Source organism: Hyperolius riggenbachi, chromosome 1 (genome assembly GCF_040937935.1).
Source record: "Hyperolius riggenbachi isolate aHypRig1 chromosome 1, aHypRig1.pri, whole genome shotgun sequence".
Taxonomy (NCBI): Eukaryota; Metazoa; Chordata; class Amphibia; order Anura; family Hyperoliidae; genus Hyperolius; species Hyperolius riggenbachi.
In genome coordinates, this window is record NC_090646.1 from 379,401,424 (window position 1) to 379,426,796 (window position 25,373).

The window sequence follows — 25,373 nt, forward strand, 5'->3', positions numbered from 1 at the left end:
AGCGGAGGTTTTCTAATTGCAGTTCCCTTGTGGAATCCAGATTTGTGCAGCTCCCGACGAACAGTTTTTGTGGAAACTGGGTTCTGTAGGTGTTCATTCAGCTCTGCAGTGATTTTAGGAGCCGTGGTCTTGCAAGCTTTTCTAACAATTCGATTTAGAGTCCGACGGTCTCTCTCAGACAACTTCGACTTTCGGACACAACTGTGCTTTGCTTAGGACGTTTTTCCTTCTCTTTCAAAGGCAGTCATTACTTTTGAGACAGTATCTCTTGAAATTCCAAGCATTCGGGCAGTTTCTGTTACAGTAGCCCCTGTCATACGAGCACCAATAATTTGGCCTCTTTGAAAGTCTGAGAGATCTGCCTTTTTTATAAATTATAAACAACTTTGGTTTAAATATCTGTAAAAAAACAATTATTTTAATTAAACATATCAAATAACAAAAATAGTAAACAAAAAAAAATTACATATGGCAAGTTTTGATTGCTTAAAACCTGTTCAAAGATTATGATTCCAAAATGTTAGGTGTTTTCATTATTTTGTCCAACCCCTACACATTTGTCCTGTGTATTACAACATCCAAATTGTGTCCTTAGTACAATGTATAGTGACAACATTTTATTTGGAAATAAAGGTATATTTTTTTTCCATTTTATGTTTGTTTATACTCTATCATTAATTGCAAGCCCTTATTTACAAAAATAACAGTAATATACCCTCATGACATACACATTAAAAAGCTAACTCCCCAGGGTACTTTATGTATTTTTTTTGGTAACTATGTGGGAGGGGGCACTGTCTGCTGCACCTATGTTATAGTCACTGGAATTCAGTGGTGGACCTTTCTCTGTCCTCAGCAATCTTCTCCTGCACTTGTCCCAGCAGGTGTTCTCCAGGATGGGATGGATGTGTCTATGTTTACAGATATTCTCTTATTAGCAATAGTAGAATATTGCTACTTTTATAAATATTCTACTATCCTGTATTGATGCCTAACAAAAACTCTTTCCTATTGATGCCTAACAAGAACCCTCTCCTATCAATGCCTAACAAGAACCCTTCTATTGATTCCTAACTAGAACCCTTCCCTATCTATGCTTTAAAAATATTTTTTTTGTTAATTTTTTTGTCAGAGTTTGTTAACTTACCTCATATATGGATCAACACTCCAAAATTCGGATTCCAGCAAGATCTCTAAAACATAATATAGTACATATCATTTTTTTATCTAGCTAACGCAATTTGAGAAAAAATTATTTATTTATTTATATATATACTGTGTATATATATATATATATATATATATATATATATATACAGTGGAGGAAATAATTATTTGACCCCTCACTGATTTTGTAAGTTTGTCCAATGACAAAGAAATGAAAAGTCTCAGAACAGTATCATTTCAATGGTAGGTTTATTTTAACAGTGGCAGATAGCACATCAAAAGTAAAATCGAAAAAATAACCTTAAATAAAAGATAGCAACTGATTTGCATTTCATTGAGTGAAATAAGTTTTTGAACCCCTACCAACCATTAAGAGTTCTGGCTCCCACAGAGTGGTTAGACACTTCTACTCAATTAGTCACCCTCATTAAGGACACCTGTCTTAACTAGTCACCTGTATAAAAGACACCTGTCCACAGAATCAATCAATCAAGCAGACTCCAAACTCTCCAACATGGGAAAGACCAAAGAGCTGTCCAAGGATGTCAGAGACAAAATTGTAGACCTGCACAAGGCTGAAATGGGCTACAAAACCATTAGCAAGAAGCTGGGAGAGAAGGTGACAACTGTTGGTGCGATTGTTCGAAAATGGAAGGCGCACAAAATGACCATCAATCGACCTCGCTCTGGGGCTCCATGCAAGATCTCACCTCGTGGGGTGTCAATGGTTCTGAGAAAGGTGAAACAGCATCTTAGAACTACACGGGAGGAGTTAGTGAATGACCTCGAATTAGCAGGGACCACAGTCACCAAGAAAAATATTGGAAACACATTACACCGCAATGGATTAAAATCCTGCAGGGCTCACAAGGTCCCCCTGCTCAAGAAGGCACATGTGCAGGCCCGTCTGAAGTTTGCCAATGAACACCTGAATGATTCTGTGAGTGGGAGAAGGTGCTGTGGTCTGATGAGACCAAAATAGAGCTCTTTGGCATTAACTCAACTCGCTGTGTTTGGAGGAAGAAAAATGCTGCCTATGACCCCCAAAACCCCGTCCCCACCGTCAAGCATAGGGGTGGAAACATTTTGCTTTGGGGGTGTTTTTCTGCTAAGGGCACAGGACAACTTAATCGCATTAACGGGAAAATGGACGGAGCCATGTATCGTGAAATCCTGAACGACAACCTCCTTCCCTCTGCCAGGAAACTGAAAATGGGTCGTGGATGGGTGTTCCAGCACGACAATGACCCAAAACATACAGCAAAGGCAACAAAGGAGTGGCTCAAGAAGAAGCACATTAAGGTCATGGAGTGGCCTAGTCAGTCTCAGGACCTTAATCCAATAGAAAACCTATGGAGGGAGCTCAAGCTCAGAGTTGCACAGAGACAGCCTCGAAACCTTAGGGATTTAGAGATGATCTGCAAAGAGGAGTGGACCAACATTCCTCCTAAAATGTGTGCAAACTTGGTCATCAATTACAAGAAACGTTTGACCTCTGTGCTTGCAAACAAGGGTTTTTCCACTAAGTATTAAGTCTTTTATTGTTAGAGGGTTCAAAAACTTATTTCACTCAATGAAATGCAAATCAGTTGCTATCTTTTATTTAAGGTTATTTTTTCGATTTTCCTTTTGATGTGCTATCTGCCACTGTTAAAATAAACCTACCATTGAAATGATACTGTTCTGAGACTTTTCATTTCTTTGTCATTGGACAAACTTACAAAATCAGTGAGGGGTCAAATAATTATTTCCTCCACTGTATATATATATATATATATATATATATATATACTTTTTTCCCCCATTTTTGCCCTTTTTTTCACTAGTAAATCTATACCCACAACAAAGGCCTCGATTCATAAACAGCAGTGCGATAACAAAAATCTTGTCGGGAAAATACCGCACTCGGTATTTTCCCGGTCTGTGTGCTAATTCATAAAGATTTCCCCAGCTGCCCTTGGAGGTCGGTAAATTACCGCAGCCCATTGAGCGGTAGAGTAGAGCAGTGTCCCGATTCCCTCTTTGCCCTGCAGAAATGAATCACACAGACAGCTCTCTCTGGCTCTCCCACTGATGACTCAGACAGATGAGTCACACAGTCTTTCCCTGCCTGCAGAAATTACTCTCACAGCCGACTCTTTCCACTGATGACTCAGACAGATGAGTTACACAGTCTTTCCCTGCCTGCTGAAATGATTCACACAGACGGCTCTCCGGCTCTCTCCACAGATGAATCAAACAGACTTTCGGATCTCTGCACTTTGCATTAATCAGAGCTGTCAGAGCTGTCGGTAACTTGTTAAGACCTCACCAGAGGTGTCGGTAACTACCGCCAGGCTTACCGCATGTTCAAGGCTTTATGAATTGACATTTGCTGACAATTTACTGACATGTGTTGTCGGTAACTGCAGCCAAGTCGGTAATTTAGCTCCCTGGTCGGTAATGTCAGCTTTTCATGCGGTAACAGCCTTTATGAATTGACATTTTGCTAAGTGGTCGGTAAAGTCTGCTGTTTTCAGCATTACCGCATGAGGTAATGCTTTATGAATCGAGGCCAAAGAGTCTAAAAAAAAATTGTGGGCCATGTGCGAGGTCCAGTTCTAGGCCCAAACTGGGTTTCCTGCATAGTTATCTGGACCCACTCCTTCAGGTGTAGTACTGTAGTACTGTAGGATTAACTGTAACCCCCCTATGGACCCCTGCAATACAAATCAAATAAGAGATATGGAGTAGATGAAGGGAAAATGTTTGTGAGGTACGGCAAAGTCTGAAGTATAATGAGGAATGGACTGAAGTTAAATGAGGAATTTACAATTCATACAACTAAGGTATGACAGGTAGAAATAAGTGAAGACAAGGGAGCACGAGGGCTGGAAAAGACTGAGGCATGTGGAAACATGAGGTGCTGAGATCAGATGCCTGAAGTATAATTAGTCAGGAGATACAAAGAGCCCTAGGTATAAGCAGGCAAGAGGATGTCATGTGTCAGTGTAGCTACATTCCCAGTGTTTGCTTTATTACTATGGCAGAGGCTATTTCTTTTGATGTCATTGTTGTTCACTCTCCTTGATATTATACCTGTGAGGTGTAATTTTAAGAAGAGTCCCTTAACCACTTCACCCCAAAGAGGTTTTTACTCTAACGGACAAGAGCGATTTTCACCTTTCAGTGCTCATCCCTTTCATTTGCCAATAGCTTAATCACTACTAATCACAATGAAATGATCTATATCTTGTTTTTTTCACCACCAATTAAGCTGGCCATACACTGGCCCGATTTGCCGCCGTTTTGACAGCAGATTTGATCACTGGGATCGAATCTGCTGCCAATCGTTCGCGCTACACGCCGAATTTTAATCCATTCCGTCCGATCCCGTCGATCGCGCCGTGCGGAAAATAACCGTCGATCGCCCGTGGGTAAAGAGTGCATCGCTAGCGGCGTTCGAGTGCCCGACGACCGACGCAATAGAGCTGAAATACATTACCTGCTCCGCCGGAGCGACTCCCGGGTCTCCGCTCTTCTTCTCCGCTCTGGTCTGGTCTGGTCTCCGGCATGCTTCCCTTCTTACTGTCCCGGCAGGAAGTTTAAACAGTAGAGGGCGCTCTACTGTTTAAACTTCCTCCAGACAGAAGAAGGGAAGCATGCCGGAGACCAGACCAGAGCGGAGAAGAAGAGCGGAGACCCGGGAGTCGCTCCGGCGGAGCAGGTATTGTATGCGGGATGGAGGGAAGCGGTGGCAGCACCACCACCACCACAGATTGTGAACGGTTTCAGATGGAAATCGGTTCACAATCTGTTTGCAGTAAAGGTAGCCATACGATCCCTCTCTGATCAGATTCGATCAGATAGGGATCTGTCTGTTGGTCGAATCTGATGGCAAATCGACCAGTGTATGGCTACCTTTAGGCTTTTTGGGGTTGATATTTGTTTTCAGTAATTACTTTATTTTCTATGCATTTTAAAGGGACAAGGAAAAAATGAAATTTCTCCAATTTCATCCCCTATAGTTTTAATATAAACACTGCTACTGTACATAAAAACCACACATTTTATCTGCCTATTTGTCCTGGTTATCACAACATTTTAATTATGTCCCTAGTACAAACTATGATGACAATATATTATTTGGAAATAAAGGTGTTTTTTTTTTATGGTGTTTTTTTACACTAATCTCACGTGCACGCGCTGGAGCGCGCCTATGCATGTGCACAGCGGCAGCAGCGTTGTTTGACTTTTTTTTAAGTCTGCTTGTCATTAAGTGGTTAACCTAATGCAGGGGTGCCCAATAGGTCGATCGCGATCTACCGGTAGATCACGACAGCCTATTTGGTAGATCGCGGCCACTTGCCCGTGTCTTGTCAAATATAGCTGCTGCATGGTTGCAGCTTATCATAAAATCCTACCAGGGGAGAGGCGCGGATGAAGCAGAGAGACGTGGCTGAAGGGGGAGGAGCCAATTGTGAGCATCTCCTCTCCCTCCTCTATGATGCTGCAGAGTGCAGACCATGTGGCCACGCCTCCCCCAGGTCCCGCGTTTCTGCTAACTAATGCTCCATATTGTGAGAAGAGGAGAACGGAGGCCAAATGCTTTGCTGCCGAGGTTGGCAATTTTAAATTATGGTGCTGGTGGTGGGTTGGGGGGGGGGTGCTTTACCTAGCTAACCTATCCTGAAGGCACATATATCTAGCTAACGTATCCTAAAGACACATACACCTAGCTAACCTATCCTGAAGGCACATATACCTAGCTAACCTATCCTAAAGGCACATACACCTAGCTAACCTATCCTGAAGGCACATACGCCTAGCTAACCTATCCTGAAGGCACATACACCTAGCTAACCTATACTGAAGGCACATACACCTAGCCAGGCCCGTTTCTTGGGCCGTGCGGCCCGTGCGGGCGCCCTGGGCGCCGAAGGACTGTGGGCGCAGTAACGGAGGGGGGAGCCGCAGCCGCGGAGAGGGCAGCCCGACCTCTCCTTCCCTCTCATCTCCGGGCGTCCTCCGTGCTCCCCCCTCCGAGTCTGACTGCACAGGAAGTGCTGTGTACAGAGCACATTAGCGCAACTCACCTCCCTCCCTGGTTCCAATCGCCACCGGTCTCCTCTTCTCCTCATAGCCGCTCATACACACGCTGCTTCCTGTTTACCTGGAAGCAGCGTGTGTCAGCGGCTATGAGGAGAAGACAGAAGAGGAGACCGGCGGCGATTGGAACCAGGGAGGGAAGTGAGTTGCGCTAATGCGCTCTGTACACAGCAGCGCTTCCTGTGCAGTCAGACTCGGAGGGGGGAGCACGGAGGGCACCCGGAGAGGAGAGGGAGGGAGAGGTCGGGCTGCCCTCCCCGCGGCTGCGGCTCCCCCCTCCATTATGGGGGGGCAGCTTCCTATCTAACCTATACTGGGGGGCACCTACCTAATCTAACCTATACTGGGGGGCACCTACCTAATCTAACCTATACTGGGGGGCATCTACCTAATCTAACCTATTCTGGGGGCACCTACCTAATCTAACCACACTGGGGGCACCTACCTAATCTAACCTATACTGGGGGGCACCTACCTAATCTAACCTATACTGGGGGGCACCTTCCTAATCTAACCTCTACTGGGGGGTAGCTACCTATCTAACCTATACTGGGGGGCACCTACCTAATCTAACCTATACTGAGGGGCACCAACCTAATCTAACCTATACTGGGGGGAAGCTACCTAATCTAACCTATACTGGGGGGCACCTACCTAATCTAACCTGTACTGGGGGGCACCTACCTAATCTAACCACACTGGGGGGCACCTACCTAATCTAACCACACTGAGGGGCACCTACCTAATCTAACCTATACTGGAGGGCCCCTACCTAACTAACCTGTATTGGGGGCACCTACCTACCTAGCTTATACTGGTGGCAACTATACTGGCTACCTATATTGGAGGCACCTACCTAACTAACCTATGCTGGGGGCACCTACCTATCTAACCTAGGATGGGGGCAACTATTCTGACTCCCTATATTAGGGGCACTTACCTATCTAACCTATACCGGGGGCACCTGCCTATCTAACCTATACCGGGGGCACCTGCCTATCTAACCTATACTGGGGGCAACTATACCGGCTACCTATACTGGAGGCACCTACCTGGCTAACCTATACTGGGGCACCTATGCCTGGCTACCCTTTACTATGCCTAGCTACCTATACTGGGGGGACCTATAGCTGGCTACCTATACCGAGTGCAACTAGACCTGGCTAACCTACACTGCGGACATGTATACCTGGCTTCGCGGGGGGGGGGGCGCAATTTTAACCCTCGCCCTGGGTGCATTTTAGCCTACAAACTGCCCTGCACCTAGCTAACCTATCCTGAAGGCACATACGCCTAGCTAACCTATCCTGAAGGCACATACAGCTAGCTAACCTATCCTGAATGCACATACACCTAGCTAACCTATATTGAAGGCACATACACCTAGCTAACCTATCGTGAAGGCACATACACCTAGCTAACCTATACTGAAGGCACATACACCTAGCTAACCTATACTGATGGCACATACACCTAGCTAACCTATCCTAAAGGCACATATACCTAGCTAACCTATACTGAAGGGCCCTATACCTAACTACCATACTAAAGTATAGATACCTAACTACCATACTAAACCACACATATCTAGCTAACCTATACTAAAGGGACCTATACTTAACTACTTTTTTTGAAGGGGGGGTTAGGTCAGGGGTGCCCACACTTTTACGGCTCGCGAGCTACTTTAAAAAAAAATGTGTGTGTGTGTGGCCCGCTGACACTTGCATATACAGCACTGTCTGTCGCAGCTGGCCCTTGCTAATTGCTATACTGTGCCAGGCCCAGCACATTCAGTGCCTACCTTTTCACTGCACCTGTGTGTGTGACTGCACATATTATACAAGCAGTCAGTACCTTTCACTGCATCTGTGTGTGACTGCACATTTGTGCCATTGACACTGCATATTACAGCCCTGTCTGTCGCAGCTGGCCCTTGCTAATTGCTATACTGTGCCAGGCCCAGCATATTCAGTGTATACCTCTCACTGCACCTGTGTGTGTGACTGCACATATTATACAAGCAGTCAGTACCTTTCACTGCATCTGTGTGTGACTGCACATTTGTGCCATTGACACTGCATATTAAAGCCCTGTGTGTCGCAGCTGGCCCTTGCTTATTGCTATATTGTGGCAGGCCCAGCACAGTCCGTGCATACCTTTCACTGCACCTGTGTGACAGCACACAGTTTTATATACCAGTCACTGCATACCTGTTCACTGTACATGTGTGTGTGACAGCTGCACATTTGTAATACCAGTCTGTGCATACCTTTCACTGCACATGTGTAACAGCACGCAGTTTTATATACCAGTCACTGCATACCTGTTCACTGCACCTGTGTAACCGCACATTGTTGTACCAGCTGTCACTGCAACCTTTTCACTGCACCTGAGTAACCGCACATTGTTGTACCAGCAGTCACCATTGTAACAGCACACAGTTTTATATACCAGTCACTGCATACCTGTTTACTGCACCTGTGTAACTGCACATTGTTGTACCAGCAGTCACTGCAACCTTTTCACTGCACCTGTGTAACTGCAGATTGTTGTACCAGCAGTCACTGCAACCTTTTCACTGCACCTGTGTAACTGCACATTGTTGTACCAGCAGTCACCTTTTCACTGCACCTGTGTGACCGCACATTGTTGTACCAGCAGTCACTGCATCCTTTTCACTGCACCTGTGTAACTGCACATTGTTGTACCAGCAGTCACCTTTTCACTGCACCTGGGTGACCGCACATTGTTGTACCAGCAGTCACCATTGTAATAGCACACAGTTTTATATACCAGTCACTGCATACTTATTCACTGTACATGTGTGTGTGACAGCTGCATATTTGTAATACCACTCCGTGCATACCTTTTACTGCACCTGTGTAACAGCACGCAGTTTTATATACCAGTCACTGCATACCTGTTCACTGTACCTGTGTGTGTGAGACAGCTGCACATTTGTAATATCAGTCCGTACATACCTTTCACTGCACCTGTGTAACAGCACACAGTTTTATATACTAGTCTCTGCATACCTGTTCACTGCACCTGTGTAACCGCACATTGTTGTACCAGCAGTCACTGCAACCTTTTCACTGCACCTATGTAACTGCACATTGTTGTACCAGCAGTCACCTTTTCACTGCACCTGGGTGACTGCACATTGTTGTACCAGCAGCCACTGCAATCTTTTCACTGCACCTGTGTAACCGCACATGGTTGTACCAGCAGTCACTGCAACCTTTTCACTGCACCTGTGTGACCGCATATTGTTGTACCAGCAGTTACTGCAACCTTTTCACTGCACCTGTGTAACCGCACATCGTATTAGTCAAGTCAGTGCATACCTTTCACCTCATCCCCGCCAATATGGACAAAATAAGAGGCAGAGCCAGAGGCAGGCCACCTGGCAGGTCTGTTCGAGGTCGAGGTGGTGTGATTTTGTGCGGCCCTGGACCAAAGTACAGTGTTCAGAAGGCATGTGCCATCAACTCCCAAGATTGCCAGGACATACTTGACTATGTAACACAAAACACCTCAGCTACCGCATGGAACCGTGACATATCTTCCTCCACAGACACCACTGCTACTACTAGCACCACATCTGCCCCATTTAACACTTTGCAGGAGTTATTTGGTGGGGAATTAACTGATTCACAGCCATTCTTGTTACAAGATTACGCCGCTAAGCATATTACACCACCACCTCATATGTCTGAGTTAGGCATCAGTATGGACCTAAGGTGTGGGGATGATGAAGTACCTGTTGTTGGTGCAGTTTTGGAGGTGTCTGATACAAGTGAAGCTGTGGAGGATGATGATGATAATACTGCCATGGATGTCACGTGGGATCCTAATAGACATGATGACCAGGGGGACAGTTTAGAGGGTGAGTCAGAGAGGAGTAGGAGGAGACGAGTTGCTGAAAGAAGCAGGGGGAGCTCATCATCAGAAACAGCTAGTGGCAGTGTCCGGCGGCATGTATTGCCACCTATGGACAGCCAGCCAACATGCTCTTCAAGGTCAGCTGCTGACGCCACCACCAAAGTGCCATCATTCCAGGACTCAGCGATATGGAGGTTTTTTTTGTGTGTCTGCCTCTGATGAGAGCAATGCCATCTGTTCTATCTGCAATCAAAGATTGAGTCGTGGAAAGACCAAGACCCACGTAGGGAGGGACAACTGCCTTACGAAGGCACATGGTGAAAAAGCACAAACGGCAATGGGAAGACCACCTGAGGAAAAGCAGCAAACAAACGCAAAGCCTCCCTCTGCCTCCTCTTCCTCCTTCAGGTGCAGCATCTTCTTCAGCCGCTTTATCCCTTGCACCTTCACAGCCACCCTCCTCCACTCCACCTCTCACCTTGAGCGCTTCCTGCTCCTCTGCCCACAGCAGCAGCCAGGTGTCCGTTAAGGAAATCTTTGAGCGGAAGAAGCCAATGTCTGCCAGTCACCCCCTTGCCCGGCGTCTGACAGCTGGCTTAGTGGAACTGGTATCTCACCAGCTGTTACCATACCGGCTGGTGGACTCTGAGGCCTTCTGAAAATTTGTGGTGATTGGGACACCGCAGTGGAAGATACCAGGCCGCAATTGCTGTTCTCAAAAGGCGATACCACAAATGTACCATGATGTAGAAAGGCAAGTGGTGTCATCTCTGGCACACAGCGTTGGGTCAAGGGTCCATCTGACCACAGATGCCTGGTCTGCCAAGCACGATCAGGGCAGGTACATTACTTATACGGCATATTGGGTCAACCTGGTAACTGCTGGCAAGCAGGGATTATGTGGCTGTGTAGCGGACCTAGTTGTGACACCGCCACGACTTGCAGGCAGGCCTGCTGCCACCTCCTCTGCTTCTCCTCCTACTCCTCCTGCTACATCCTCTTCAGCTACACACCCCTAGCTCCCCAGGGCCTATGCTGCATGCCAGGTACGATGGTTTCACGCCATCTTGGACATGTCTTGCCTCAAAGCCCAAAGTCACACTGGAGCAGCTAATTTCGGCTTTGAGTTTGGAAAAGTTGACACATGTACCCTGCATGGCACATGTGCTCAATCTTATAATCCAAAGATTTGTGTCTAAGTACCCAGGCTTACAGGAGGTCCTGAAGCAGTCCAGGAAGGTGTGTGGGCATTTTAGGTGGTCCTACACAGCCATGGCACGCTTGGCCGATATTCAGCGGAGAAACAACTTGCCAGTGAGGCGCTTGATTTGCGATAGCCCGACTTACTGAAATTCAATGCTCCTCATGTTTGACCGCCTTCTACAACAGGAGAAAGCCGTCAACAGTATCTGTACAACTACAGTGAAAGGACTTGCTCTGGGGAGCTGGGGATGTTATTGCCGAAGTACTGGACACTCATGCGTGATGCCTGCAGGCTCATACATCCGTTTGAGGAGGTGACAAACCTGGTGAGTCGCAGTGAAGGCGCCATCAGCGACTTGATCCCATATGCTTTCTTTCTGGAGCGTGCCGTGCGTAGAGTGGTGGATCAAGCTGTAGAGGAGCGTGACCAGGAACAGGAGGAGGAGGAAGAGTTTTTGGAAACATCACCTGTGGCATCATCAACACCTGCAGCATTACAGAGGAGGGGGAGGAGGAGGAGTCGTCTGGGGAAGAAGAGTCAGATGAGGAAGGTGTTTTGTTTTTTTTTTTTTTTTTTTTTTAGGAGGAGGCGGAAGAACAACCGCAGAAGGAGTTGCAGGGGGCTTGTGCTGCTCACCTTTCCCGTGGTATTGTTCATGGCTGGGGGGAGGAGGAGAACTTACCTGACATCACTGAGGAAGAGCAAGACAAGGTGGCTAGTACGGTGGCATCTGGCTTTGTGCAGATGGCGTCTTTCATGCTGTCCAGCCTGTTGAGGGACCCCCGTATACAAAAACTCAAGGGGAATGATCTGTACTGGGTGGCAACACTACTAGACCCTCGGTATAAGCACAAAGTGGCAGAGATGTTACCAAATACCCACAAGGCTTAAAGGATGCAGCACTTGAAACACCATTTGGCAAGTATGCTTTACAGTGAGTTTTAAGTGTGATGTCACAGCACAACGGAATAAAGGTGCCACTGCCAGTAATCTTCCTCCTCCTCCCATGTCCACACAGGCAAGGACAGGACGTTCATGGTGATGTCGGACATGCGGACATTCTTTACTCCAACGCCTCGCCTTTGCCATTTCTGAACCACCCTCCACCAATGCCTAGACCGGCAGATAGCCGACTACTTGGCCTTAAGTGTGGATGTAGACACTCTGAGCATCAATGAACCCCTGGACTACTGGGTACACAGGCTTGACCTGTGGCCGGAGCTGTCACAATTTGTCATCCAACTTCTGGCTTGCCCTGCCTCAAGCGTCCTGTCAAAGGACCTTCAGCGCAGCTGGAGGCATTGTTGGTGAAGAGAAGTCGCTTAGGTCACAAAAGTGTTCAGTACCTCACCTTTATCAAAATGAATGAGGCATGGATCCAGGAGGGCTACTGCCTGCCCGAAGACTAAGTCAGTCCCCACACACAGCATCTCTGCCTGCAGGCCGCTTGACTGCCTTCTCCGCCATCACCAACAAGGTCCAGAACTCCAGGTGGATTCCTGAATTTTTAAGGCCGCTGCTAGTAGCGGCCGCTATAATCATTTTTCTGGTGCGTGTACATGCCTGCCTAATTTTTCTGGCTGCACTGCAGCTGCAACAACGAAACAAAAGGCATGTACATGTGTCAATTCCCCTTCATGATCGTTACCTTGCTGCAGTGAAGGGGCTTGCGTATCACAATGAAGCAAGTACCGGCTAAATGAGTGTGTTGGGGTTGGGGGGCACAGCTGATCCAAGAAGATAATAAGGTTGTTGCTTCATTGTGGACAGACCAAATTCGATCAGCTGGACACTCAGTCACTGTTGTTCTGTCATTCAGCTACCTCAGCCCGACCATATGGTCTTGAAAACCGCCATGGCCTGCACTCTCGCCATCACGCGCACCAGTCCAGCATGGCCGTCACTACACAAACAGCTGTTTGTGGTGCGTTACACAGTGAGTTTAGTCTGGCAGTTTGAAGCAGTACACTAATTACACTACCCAATTGATGTATACACATGCAAGATGTGTTAAAGGCCTCCAATTTAGCAATGCAATGTGAGTTCTGCCCTTAAACCCTGCTGTGCGTCAAATCCGGATTTTCCCCCGGGACTTTTGGCGTGTATCCCACTCCGCTATGCCCCCCTACAGATATAAGACCCCTTGAAACATCTTTTCCATCACTTTAGTGTTTGTAGTTTAGAAAGTTCACCTGCCCATTGAAGTCTATGGCGGTTCACGAAATTCGCCGGTTCGCAAACTTTTTCCGCATGTTCGCGTTCGAGGTTCGCAAACCTAAAATCAGAATTTCGAGACAACTCTATTGGCTGTACAGCAGCAAGAGACCACTTGGAAAAAAATCCACTACATTTAAAAATGTTCAATTGTTTATATGTAGTATAATTAAAGGGGCAGTATGGCGAACATAGCTGATTTTAGTTAATAAAATAAATAATGTGCACAAGAGGCCCAAGTTATAAAAAAAAAAACTAAGTGGCTGGCGAAAAGTAAAGTGGTGTGTGACAGCATACATTGCAAGCAGCTTGTAACTTCTTATCAGAGGGAGAGGATCTTTCTAGTCAGAACGACAGTTGCTCTCCCCCCACATGGTTAATGAGCTCTTCTGACCTCCATTTAATTGTTTATTCCCATCCCCCCAGCTGCAGCCAATGGCCTCAATTCACTAAGATCATGCTGGAGATAATAAGGCAAGAGAAAACTTACCTCCACATAAGAGAGAGTTATCTTATCTCTTCATTCCTTAAGTTACCTCCTCTGTAGTAAAGTTACCTCCTCTGTAGTTATTTTACCTCCTCTGTAGTTAATTTACCTCCTCTGTAGTTATTTTCACATGCAGTTAATAAACAGCCTGTCTTTAACTCTGGAGTTATTTTAAGGATTGAAGAGTTAACTTAAAGACAGAAGAGTTAACTTTAGGTTTACCTGAGGTAAAATGTTTCCTGAATACTACATGCCTTATCACCATGGTAACAACTCTAGAAGAGTTATTAAAGACAGGAGATAAGCTTAGTGAATTGAGGCCATTGTGTGCTGTCACACACTACTTTACCTTTCACCAGCCATTTACTTTTTTTATAACTTGGTCCTCTTGTGCACATTATTTATTTTATCCTATATATTAAAACCCCTGTGTCTCTGCGCCCTGTCCCTGTGTGTGTGTGTCCCTGTGTTTGTGCTACTGTGCATGTGCTGCAGGGACAGCCTGGGACAGGAGCAGGATGGGCCAGGGGGCCGGCCGGGTGGGCAGGTGTGCGAATGCGGTGGCAGGTGTGCGCACCCATGGCGTTGCGGGCGCGCATGTGGCGGCGATGACAGACCTACAGCTTGTTTTTAAATGGGTTAAGGTCACTAGTTAACAAGAATAAGCTATGTTCGCCATACTGCCCCATTAACATTTAAAACCTGCTGGGCGTTACGGACGAGCTCAGCTCATCCAGTAACGCCACGGTGGATTTCTCAGGCCCTGGTGGGCCGATTTGGATAATTTTTTTTAATATACGCAGCTAGCACTTTGCTAGCTGCGTGTCTTACCGCTCGCCGCCGATCCGCCGCTACCCGCAGCGATACAGACCCCCGCATACCCCTTGTGCAGCCTGGCCAATCGCCACCAGGCTGCGCTGTGGGGTGGATCGGGAATCCCTGTAAGGTCACGACATCAATGACGTCTTTCCGTCCGTTGCCACGGCGACGGGGAAGCCCTCAAGAAAATCCTGTTCAGAACGGGATTTCCTGATGGGCATGATCGCCGGCGGTGATCGGAAGGGTGGGGGGGAACGAGCAGGGAGGGGGGAATCATGTAGCTAGCGCTAGGCTAGCTACATGCTAAAAAAAAATTATTATTGAAAAGCACGTTAATAAACTTACTGTACCAGTTATTTTAACTGTGACCCAATGTAACTAGCCCACAAGCAACAATAGTGCCATATTCTTATCAGCTTTGATACAAATTGCCAGGCCAGCAAATTCATGGTGAACCAAAACTCCTAGGAGTGTGTAAAGGGCTACAATGGACCAAAAAGCCCTCTAACTAAAATGCTATGTAAGACAGAATTTTGCCTTTTTAAAACAGAAGGTATTTGCAGTAATTCAGGTTGTAGTATGCTCCGAGGTGTCCCACAATGCATCTCTGCTGAATATGCAAACCATCCCTTTGTTGTCCCTGAAAGCTAAATACACCTCCAGAACCACTGGAGTGCAATGATGTGTCAGCTTGTTAATTGTACAGAGCCATATTAATCCAACATGCATACTGTTTCGGACTGGTTAATTCTCTTGAGTGCATATCATGGATTAATATAGCCCCTTACACAATCCTAGAAGTTCTAGTTCACCATGAGCTTGCTGGGCAATCTATAACGCTGGCTGTTTCAAGTCGTACCCCATACAGCCATATTAAGCCATGCACTAAAGATGCATGTTTTATTAGTGTGGCTCTGTATAATTCACAAACTTACAAAGCATTGCATTCCAGCAGTTCTGGAGGTGTGTTTAGTTCAGGGCCGGTCTTAGGTTTCACAGTGCCCTGAGCGAAACCGGATTTTGTTGCCCCCCCCCCATAAGTAGCATAGTTGCCCCCAGTGTAGGTAGTATAGTTGCCCCATATAGGTAGCATAGCTGCCCTCAGTGTAGCTAGTACAGTTGCCCCCAGTGTAGTAGCATGGTTGCCCCCAGTGTAGGTAGTATGCCCCCAGTGTAGGTAGTTTGCCCCAGTATGCCCCCAGTGTAGGTAGCTTGCCCCCAGCAGTGTAGGTAGCTTGCCCCCAGCAGTGTAGGTAGCTTGCCCCCAGCAGTGTAGGTAGCTTGCCCCCAGCAGCGTAGGTAGCTTGCCCCCAGCAGCGTAGGTAGCTTGCCCCCAGTAGCGTAGGTAGCTTGCCCCCAGCAGCGTAGGTAGCTTGCCCCCAGCATAGATAGCTTGCCCCCGTATGCCCCCAGCGTAGGTAGCTTGCCCCCAGCGTAGGTAGCTTGCCCCAGTATGCCCCCAGCGTAGGTAGCTTGCCCCCAGCGTAGGTAGCTTGCCCCAGTATGCCCCAACCGTAGGTAGCTTGCCCCAGTATGCCCCCAGCGTAGGTAGCTTGCCCCCAGCGTAGGTAGCTTGCCCCAGTATGCCCCAACCGTAGGTAGCTTGCCCCAGTATGCCCCCAGCGTAGGTAGCTTGCCCCCAGCGTAGGTAGCTTGCGCCAGTATGCCCCCAGCGTAGGTAGCTTGCCCCAGTATGCCCCCAGCGTAGGTAGCTTGCCCCCAGCGTAGGTAGCTTGCCCCAGTATGCCCCCAGCATAGGTAGCTTGCCCCAGTATGCCCCCAGCGTAGGTAGCTTGCCCCCAGCGTAGGTAGCTTGCCCCCAGCGTAGGTAGCTTGCCCCAGTATGCCCTCAGCAGCGTAGGTAGCTTGCCCCCAGCAGCGTAGGTAGGTTGCCCCAGTAGGTAGCTTGCCCCAGTAGGTAGCTTGCCCCCAGCGTAGGTTGCTTGCCCCAGTATGCCCCAGCGTAGGTAGTTTGCCCCAGTATGCCCCCCCCCCTTTATGTGGCAGCGGGCGGGCAGAGACTGACTCACCTGACATCCAGCTCCAGCGCCGACGTCACTCTTCTCTCCCCGCCTCCGCTCCATCTGTAGTTAGAGCAGGCTACAAAAAAATGGCCGCCGTTTGTCTGCATTTGCGGGCATCGGCGGCCATTTTCTTGTAGTCCTGCTCTAAATATAGACGGAGAGGACACGGAGACAGCGGGGCGGCAAGGGGGGACAGGGCGCATGCGCCCTTGAGAGCATGGCGCCCTGAGCGACCGCACAGGTCGCTCATAGCAAAGGCCGGCCCTGGTTTAGTTTTCAGGGATAATAAAGCGTTGGTTTGCCTATTCAGCAGTGAATAATCACAAATACCTTATGTTTTAAGATGGAAAAATTCTGTTTTGCATAGCTTTATTTGTGTCATTGTTTTTGTAACAATGTTGTACCACTGTAGTTTGTTTTGCCAGGGGCCTTTAACGCCATAGGTGTTTAGGTATAAAATGTATGTGTAAATCATGAGACCTGGGTAGCTTGTAGTTATGCGTTCATAGTCTGCTCTGCAGTGTCAGCAAAGGACTGCCATAGGAAATAATATGAGTTTGCATACCTGCAGTGGTTGGAATGTAATGTCACGGCAAAATCATGCACACCTTTTATGGCTTTACTCAGAGAGGCACTGAAAGCTACTCGAACACATCATGTATATGAGGTCACTGAAAGTTCCCATCAGAGCACTAGTGAGATAGTTTGCATTCCATGATGTATGAATATTTGTTTTGCTTTGCTTATTCATGGCGGTTTGCCCACTACCAGGATTCTGCTGACTGGGTTGCGGATTTAGAGGGGGGTTTTATTTTCATTCCATTTATATCAGCTCATTCTAAATATATGCAATATAATTCATTTAGCAGAAACAATTGCATGCAGGTGCCTGTTAATGAGAAACAAGTGCTAGGAGGGGGTGTGTCTATGTATAGCAATATACCAAAATGTGGAGGGTTGATTTAATTTGATGCCCTTTTCAATTCAGCCCAGGTCTAGGTATCTCCCTGTGTACTGCAACAAAGGCAGGGCAGTATTCAAGTATATCTTTGGTATGGTATTTTTTGTAAAACTTTTGTTGACAAAGAAAAAAATACATTGAAAATATACATCATAATGCTAAACGTCTTGGTCAAATGAGGAAAAATACATCGTTCTCTACTAATACAGATATATATAGCTGGTCAATTTTCAATCTACTATTACAGTCTGAAGATGGCTTAGAAAATGAAAGAACACTTATAATTTCTGTCATTCGATCATAGGTAGGCTACCCTAATCCATCCTCTGTTCATAGTTTACATACTAAAGTCCCACACCTTATGAAAATAGACCTCCCTCTCATGAATCAATGAAGTCAAATGTTTCAACTTAAACCCCCACTTCACCATGTATTTATATTGAACAGAGGGCGCTGGACCAAAAATTGCCAGTATGGAGTAGAATCTCGAAATCAAACATAGTTCTCAATCAGACTCTAAGAACATATTTTAGCAGGCTGTGAGGAAAGGGGTACATTTCCCAAATTTTTAGATAGCTAACATCTAATATGAAGATATTCATAAAATTATTGTTGAGGGATGGAATATTTTGCCTGCAGTTGTGAGAAAGTCAAAATTCTGGTGAGGGAGGGGTCATATAAATCCTTAAAGTGTACCAGAGATCAAAAATCTAAAGAATCGATACTTACCTGGGAAGTCCTCCAGCCCCATAAACACGTGTGAGTCCCACGCCGTTCTCCAGTGGTCTGCCGTTCAGCCACGATCAGCCCCTGTAACATGCTCAGTAGACTGGGGAAGATTATATTTATACCTAATTCTGTGTCAGAGGTCCCATGTGAACTTGATTGAATTTAGAAGTACAGTGGCTTGCAAAAGTATTCGGCCCCCTTGAAGTTTTCCACATTTTGTCATATTACTGCCACAAACATGAATCAATTTTATTGGAATTCCACATGAAAGACCAATACAAAGTGGTGTACACGTGAGAAGTGGAACGAAAATCATACATGATTCCAAACATTTTTTTACAAATCAATAACTGCTAAGTGGGGTGTGCGTAATTATTCAGTCCCCTTTGGTCTGAGTGCAGTCAGTTGCCCATAGACATTGCCTGATGAGTGCTAATGACTAAATAGAGTACACCTGTGTGTAATCTAATGTCAGTACAAATACAGCTGCTCTGTGACAATCTCAGAGGTTGTCTAAGAGAATATTGGGAGCAACAACACCATGAAGTCCAAAGAACACACCAGCCAGGTCAGGGCTAAAGTTATTGAGAAATTTAAAGCAGGCTTAGGCTGCAAAAAGATTTCCAAAGCCTTGAACATCCCACGGAGCACTGTTCAAACGATCATTCAGAAATGGAAGGAGTATGGCACAACTATAAACCTACCAAGACAAGGCCGTCCACCTAAACTCACCGGCCGAACAAGGAGAACACTGATCAGAAATGCAGTCAAGAGGCCCATGGAGAGATCTACAGCTCAGGTGGGGGAATATGTCCATAGGACAACTATTAGTCGTGCACTGCACAAAATTGGCCTTTATGGAAGAGTGGCAAGAAGAAAGCCATTGTTAACAGAAAAGCATAAGAAGTCCAGTTTGCAGTTTGCCACAAGCCATGTGGGGGACACAGAAAACATGTGGAAGAAGGTGCTCTGGTCAGATGAGACCAAAACTGAACTTTTTGGCCAAAATGCAAAACGCTATGGCGGAAAACCAACACTGCGCATCACTCTGAACACACCATCCCCACTGTCAAATTTGGTGGTGGTGGTAGTATCATGTTTTGGGGGTGCTTCTCTTCAGCAGGGACAGGGAAGCTGGTCAGAGTTGATGGGAAAATGGATGGAGCCAAATACAGGGCAATCTTGGAAGAAAACCTCTTGGAGTCTGCAAAAGACTTGAGACTGGGGCAGAGGTTCACCTTCCAGCAGGACAATGACCCTAAACATAAAGCCAGGGCAACAATGGAATGGTTTAAAACAAAACATATCCATGTGTTAGAATGGCCCAGTCAAAGTCCAGATCTAAATCCAATCAAAAATCTGTGGCAAGATCTGAAAACTGCGGTTCACAAATGCTGTCCATCTAATCTGACTGAGCTGGAGCTGTTTTGCAAAGAAGAATGGGCAAGGATTTCAGTCTCTAGATGTGCAAAGCTGATAGAGACATACCCTAAAAGACTGGCAGCTGTAACTGCAGCAAAAGGTGGTTCTACAAAGTATTTACTCAGGGGGGCTGAATAATTACGCACACCCCACTTTGCAGTTATTTATTTGTAAAAAATGTTTGGAAGCATGTATGATTTTCGTTCCACTTCTCACATGTACCCCACTTTGTATTGGTCTTTCACGTGAAATTCCAATAAAATTGATTCATGTTTGTGGCAGCAATGTCACAAAATGTGGAAAACTTCAAGGGGGCCGAATACTTTTGCAAGCCACTGTATCTTAAGTAAATTTAGTCACCGAGCTGGCAGACTGGGGAAAGCCACAAAGAAAATGGAGAGATTGAAGCTTCCTCCATCTTAGCCCACTTAAAAGGGGTGAGGCCAGCCACTCTGAAAATTGCTGTATATGCGTAGCCATATAGTACATTTTCAACTGAGGCACTGACTTTGGTATGTTCTTCTACTGCAGTTACACGTGTGTAGCATGAGACAATACATTTTCAAGGCATTGATTGGCTTTGATCACTTCCTGTTATAGCCTATGCCACACACAGAAGAGACAAATGATCGTGACCAGCAAGCTAAAACCTTATAAATCTATCAATTAAAATGTTCACATTCTTTTAAGGAGATTCACACTAGCAGCTCAGCACAGACATTACGTTATTCTCACTTCATACAACTGTTTGAGATCATTTTGAACTGCATTTTTGGAATAAGTCCTGTAGAGACATGCTGGTCAGCTCCCTAACCAGCTTTGTTTCCTACTCTATGTAGAGGCGATGGAAGAAAATAAGTGAGCAGCGCCCCCTTGCGCAGAACTTTGAAGAATGTTCCCACAAGAACAATGCCTGTTGAGTAAGAGTACCTACAGGGGAGACCAGTGATGACAAGGTGAGACCTGTAGGGTTTAGATTTTGGACCAAAATAATCTGTAATGATGAATTTAAGCCAACACAAATCTAAAATGTGCATAGCTTAATCGTTTCCAGACCTGCTGTTATCCCAGCCAGGGCATAGATTTCAATTACCGTGCCACACGCTCCTGCCGCTAATGCCGATCGCATCACTCTCTTGCCATTGCAGCCCACTCATTCTTCTGTTGGTGTGACATTAGAGCTCTGTGAGCCAGTCAGGAGCCGATTTCATTGGCTCCTGACCTTGTGATTGGCTCAGAGTGATCAAAGGGTCAGGAGCCAATGAGATCAGCTCATACTGACAGCAGAGTGAGTAGGCTTTAGCAATGGGAGAGCAGCACAAACGGTGAGAGAGCCAGGTCTGTGCGGTGTGACGTCGGTGAGCCACGAGTTCTGACTAAAAGGTCTCTGGTCCTCAAGGGGCCAGAGACTGCTGGTCTGCTGTTAATACTGATATTGTTAGGGAACATAATTATAATAAACAGGTTCCTATTCACATTATAAGGAACCTGCCTGCTTTTGATAATGTTTCCGCCGAGACCTGGGCGGAATTCGTTGCTTCCGGGTCTCGGGGCGTGTTCCCCGCTGGTGACACTACTGCTGAGACACAGGCCACAGATTCTGATAGGCGGAGGATGCGTTCGCAGTACGCCCTCCTCAGATGTAAACAATAGTCAGCTGACTCTGGTCAGCTGACAGCGCGGTAGTAGGTAGGTGTGCTGCTGTGTGATTAGATGTGCGGAGTGTGGCCGGCCACTGATTGGATGAAAGTTATATTTAAACCTGCAGATTGCTCCCAGTCATCGCCCGTGATAAGCATAGCTGTGGCTAGTTACTGGGTGCGGACTCACATTGTTGTTATTACTGGATCTTGAACCTTGGCTTGTATTTGACAATTCTTATCTGCTGTGATTAACCCTTGCCTTGTTCCCTGGATATCTTTGCCTGCAGCCTGGACTGACTTTTGCCTGTTACTGGACACTCTTGTTTACCACCTGGACCAACCTTTGCCTGTTTACTGGATACTCTTGCATGCTGCCTGGACTGACCATTGCTAAGTTACTGGATGCTCTAAGTAAGCTTGAACTAATCCTTGCCTGTTGAATAACCTTGCATGAACTCTCTCATTGCCTGGATCATTCAATACCTGTTGAATAACTTTGCATGTGGATCTTGCATGAACTCTCTCCTTGCCTGGATCATTCACTGCCTGTTGAAAAACCTTGCATATGGACCTTGCATAAACCCTCTCATATCTGCCTGGATCCCTCACTGCCTGTTCCTGATACATCTGTCATTACTGGCAATCCACGTTGAGGGCCTCATCCTCTTGAATCAAGGTAATTGCCATGTGTGATACTTATGAACTATTTGAACTGTGTTACTAGCCTCATTGGGGTCCTGGCGGGTTATTGTCCTCTCTACTTCCGTCTGTATGCCTTGCACATTAAGACCTGGGGTAACCAAAGTCAGGGGACGTATTCAGTGTCCTGTTCAAGCGAGGACTTGTCTATAGGTGAAGACGTGGGCCGAGCTCAGAGCTGCGGCACTACATTGAGGCATAGAGACTGATTGGGGACATAACCTGTCAGGCCTTACGCACATCTTGTGGAAAACTACAAATTCCTTTTAGTTTATTTTAGCTAATACACATTATCCTACCTTAAATGCTACGGCAGGTAAAAGATTATAAAAGTACTTAGTAGATTGCAAATGTATATTTTTCCAACACACCTACCTGTCAATTTTGCAAATCTGCTCACAGACATGACATGACATCTGGAACGGGCAGCCGGTCCATATGTCTGGGTGTATCAGATCCAGAGGCTTGTAGTCCTACTACTCTTGGGAAGGGATGGGGTGAAGGGGGGGGGGCAAGGGAATGGGGGAGGATGGATCACCTATTCTGACAGGTTAGAAAGCCTGTTTTCATTACTACTGTCTCCCCCCACCATATGAATGACCATCTCTAGAAGCATCTACTATTTCCTGCCTCCTTTGAGGTTATCACTAACGCTCCTGCAGCATATCTGCAAACCTTCCAATATATACTGTGTAGAGTACTAAAATGTAAAATACTGAAGGCCAATAGAATCTTGAGCTCTTCACAAATGGACATCATCCCAACCCTATTATTATTATTTATTTATTTATTTTCAAAACAAAAATGTCATACATTGCCTGTGGATAGCTTTTTTTCTCTCCTTTTTTTTTTTTTTTTTTTTAACTGGGAATAGTCTCTTACCTCCCGGTTGAAGAGATGGCAATTCCATCTCAATCAGTTTGAAGTCCTCCAATTTAGGAGCGCCCTCAAAGTGTCTCACCATAGTCCATGCTTTTGACAACACCATCTTTACGCACTATTCAGTAGACAAGAATATGTATAGAAAAAAGATAAGTAAATAAAAGTTAAATGGCATTGGATATGTTAACTAAAGAATATTGCTGAAATGGCTATACTACTTTTTATCAGAGAAACGTCCTCCAGCTTCCATCTGCCCTTACCCAAAGCTTCACACAGCAGAAGAAGGATATAGATGAGAACAAGTATAGAGGTAAGAAGACAAAAAATACAGAACAGTACTGGTGTTATTTATTTGTTGTAAATATGGTGTGATTTATTATTTTTGTGTAGATTTGGTTTTCCACAGTGTGTGTGTTTTTACCTTGTAAATTTTCATGGCAAACAGACAGCAAGGTATACATTAACCCTTTAACCTGTTTATGTGAAAGGGCTGGGTATCTAGGATCTTTTTAATAAAGATGCTTCCCCCATAAGGCCTATCCATACTATTACCCTCACCATCTCCTGGGCACCAGAGGTAGAGATGAGCCTCAGGACTAGAGATGGCCCGAACGGTTCAACCGTGAACTTATTTGCGTGAACTTCGGTGGTTTGCGTTCGTGGTGAACCGCGAACTATATGCGAGTTTGACCTGCCCCCTATACTACATCATTAGGGTCAACTTTGACCCTCTACATCACAGTCAGCAGACACAGGGTAGCCAATCAGGCTACACTCCCTCCTGGAGCCCCCCCCCCCCCCTTATAAAAGGCAGTCAGCGACAGCCTTTTCACTCACACATGTGGCTGCAGTAATTAGTGTTATCTCTTGTGTTAGGCTTGTTGTGTTAGTAATTAGCTCTTGTGTTAGGCTTGTTAGGTTGCTCCTTGCTGATACTTATTGCTAAAAAGCACTCCTCATCCTCAACAGCTCTTTTGAGAGCTAATGTTGTTCTTGTGATCTAGTGTCGCAGCTGCTGGACCTTGGTCCCTTGGTAATTCCTACTGTGCCACTGCCAGGCCCAGCACAGTCAGTGACTACCTGTGTGTGTGACAGCTGCACATTTGTAATACCAATCCCTGCATACCTGTTCAGTAGTGCACCTACGTACGTGACCGCAAGCAGTGTTATATTATATACCAGTCAGTCGCTGCACCTGTTCGCGGTACCTGTGTGTGTGACAGCTGCACATTTGTTATACCAATCACTGCATACCCACCTGGTCAGTGCACCTACCTACCTACATGAGCGCACGCAGTGTTATATACCAGTCAGTCACTGCACATGTTTACGGTGTGTGTGACAGCTGCACATTTGTAATACCAATCACTGCATACCTACTTGTTCAGTGCACCTACCTACGAGCGGACGCAGTGTTATATACCACCAGTCACTGCACCTGTTCATGGTACCTGTGTGTGTGACAGCTGCACATTTGTAATACCAATCACTGCATACCTACCTGTTCAGTGCACCTACCTACCTACCTACATGAGCGCACGCAGTGTTATATTATATACCAGTCACTGCACCTGTTCACGGTACCTGTGTGTAACAGCTGCACATTTGTAATACCAATTACTGCATACCTGTTCAGTAGTGCACCTACCTACGTGACCGCAAGTAGTGTTATATTATATACCAGTCACTGCACCTGTTCACGGTACCTGTGTGTAACAGCTGCACATTTGTAATACTAGTCATTGCATAATTGTTCACAGTACTTGTGTGACCGCACACTGTGTAATATACCAGTCCGTACATACCTGTTAACTGCACCTGTGTGACAGCTGCACATTGTATTGTAATACCAGTCACTGCATACCTTTCACTGCACCTGTGTGACTGTACATTGTATTAGTCAAGTCAGTGCATACCTTTCACTTCACCTCCCCCCCTCCCCCCCGATATGGACAAAACAACAGGCAGAGGCAGAGCCAGAGGCAGACCCAGAGGCAGACCCAGAGGCAGACCACCTGGCAGGTCTGTTCGAGGTTGTGCTGACGTGTTTTCGTCTGGCCCTGGCCCAAAGTATAGTGATCTGAAGAGGGCACGTTCCATCAACTCCCAAGATTGTCAGGACGTGGTTGACTATTTAACACAGAACAAC

At 46.2% G+C, this 25,373-nt stretch overlaps 1 protein-coding gene across 11 annotated transcripts in view; it reads right to left on the reverse strand.

Annotated features, from left to right (window-relative positions):
* Positions 1–25,373, reverse strand: part of LOC137516318 (prostaglandin reductase 1-like) — a 496,699-nt gene that overhangs the window by 70,658 nt on the left and 400,668 nt on the right. For 10 of the 11 annotated variants that reach the window (XM_068234357.1, XM_068234356.1, XM_068234355.1 and 7 more), the window contains 2 exons: positions 23,225–23,339; positions 1,148–1,193 (listed from right to left, as the gene is read on the reverse strand). In XM_068234357.1, the coding sequence (XP_068090458.1) occupies positions 1,148–1,193; positions 23,225–23,339 (161 nt within the window). Of the gene's footprint in view, positions 1–1,147; positions 1,194–23,224; positions 23,341–25,373 lie in introns of all 11 variants that reach the window. The other variant, XM_068234360.1, reaches the window with a different exon arrangement.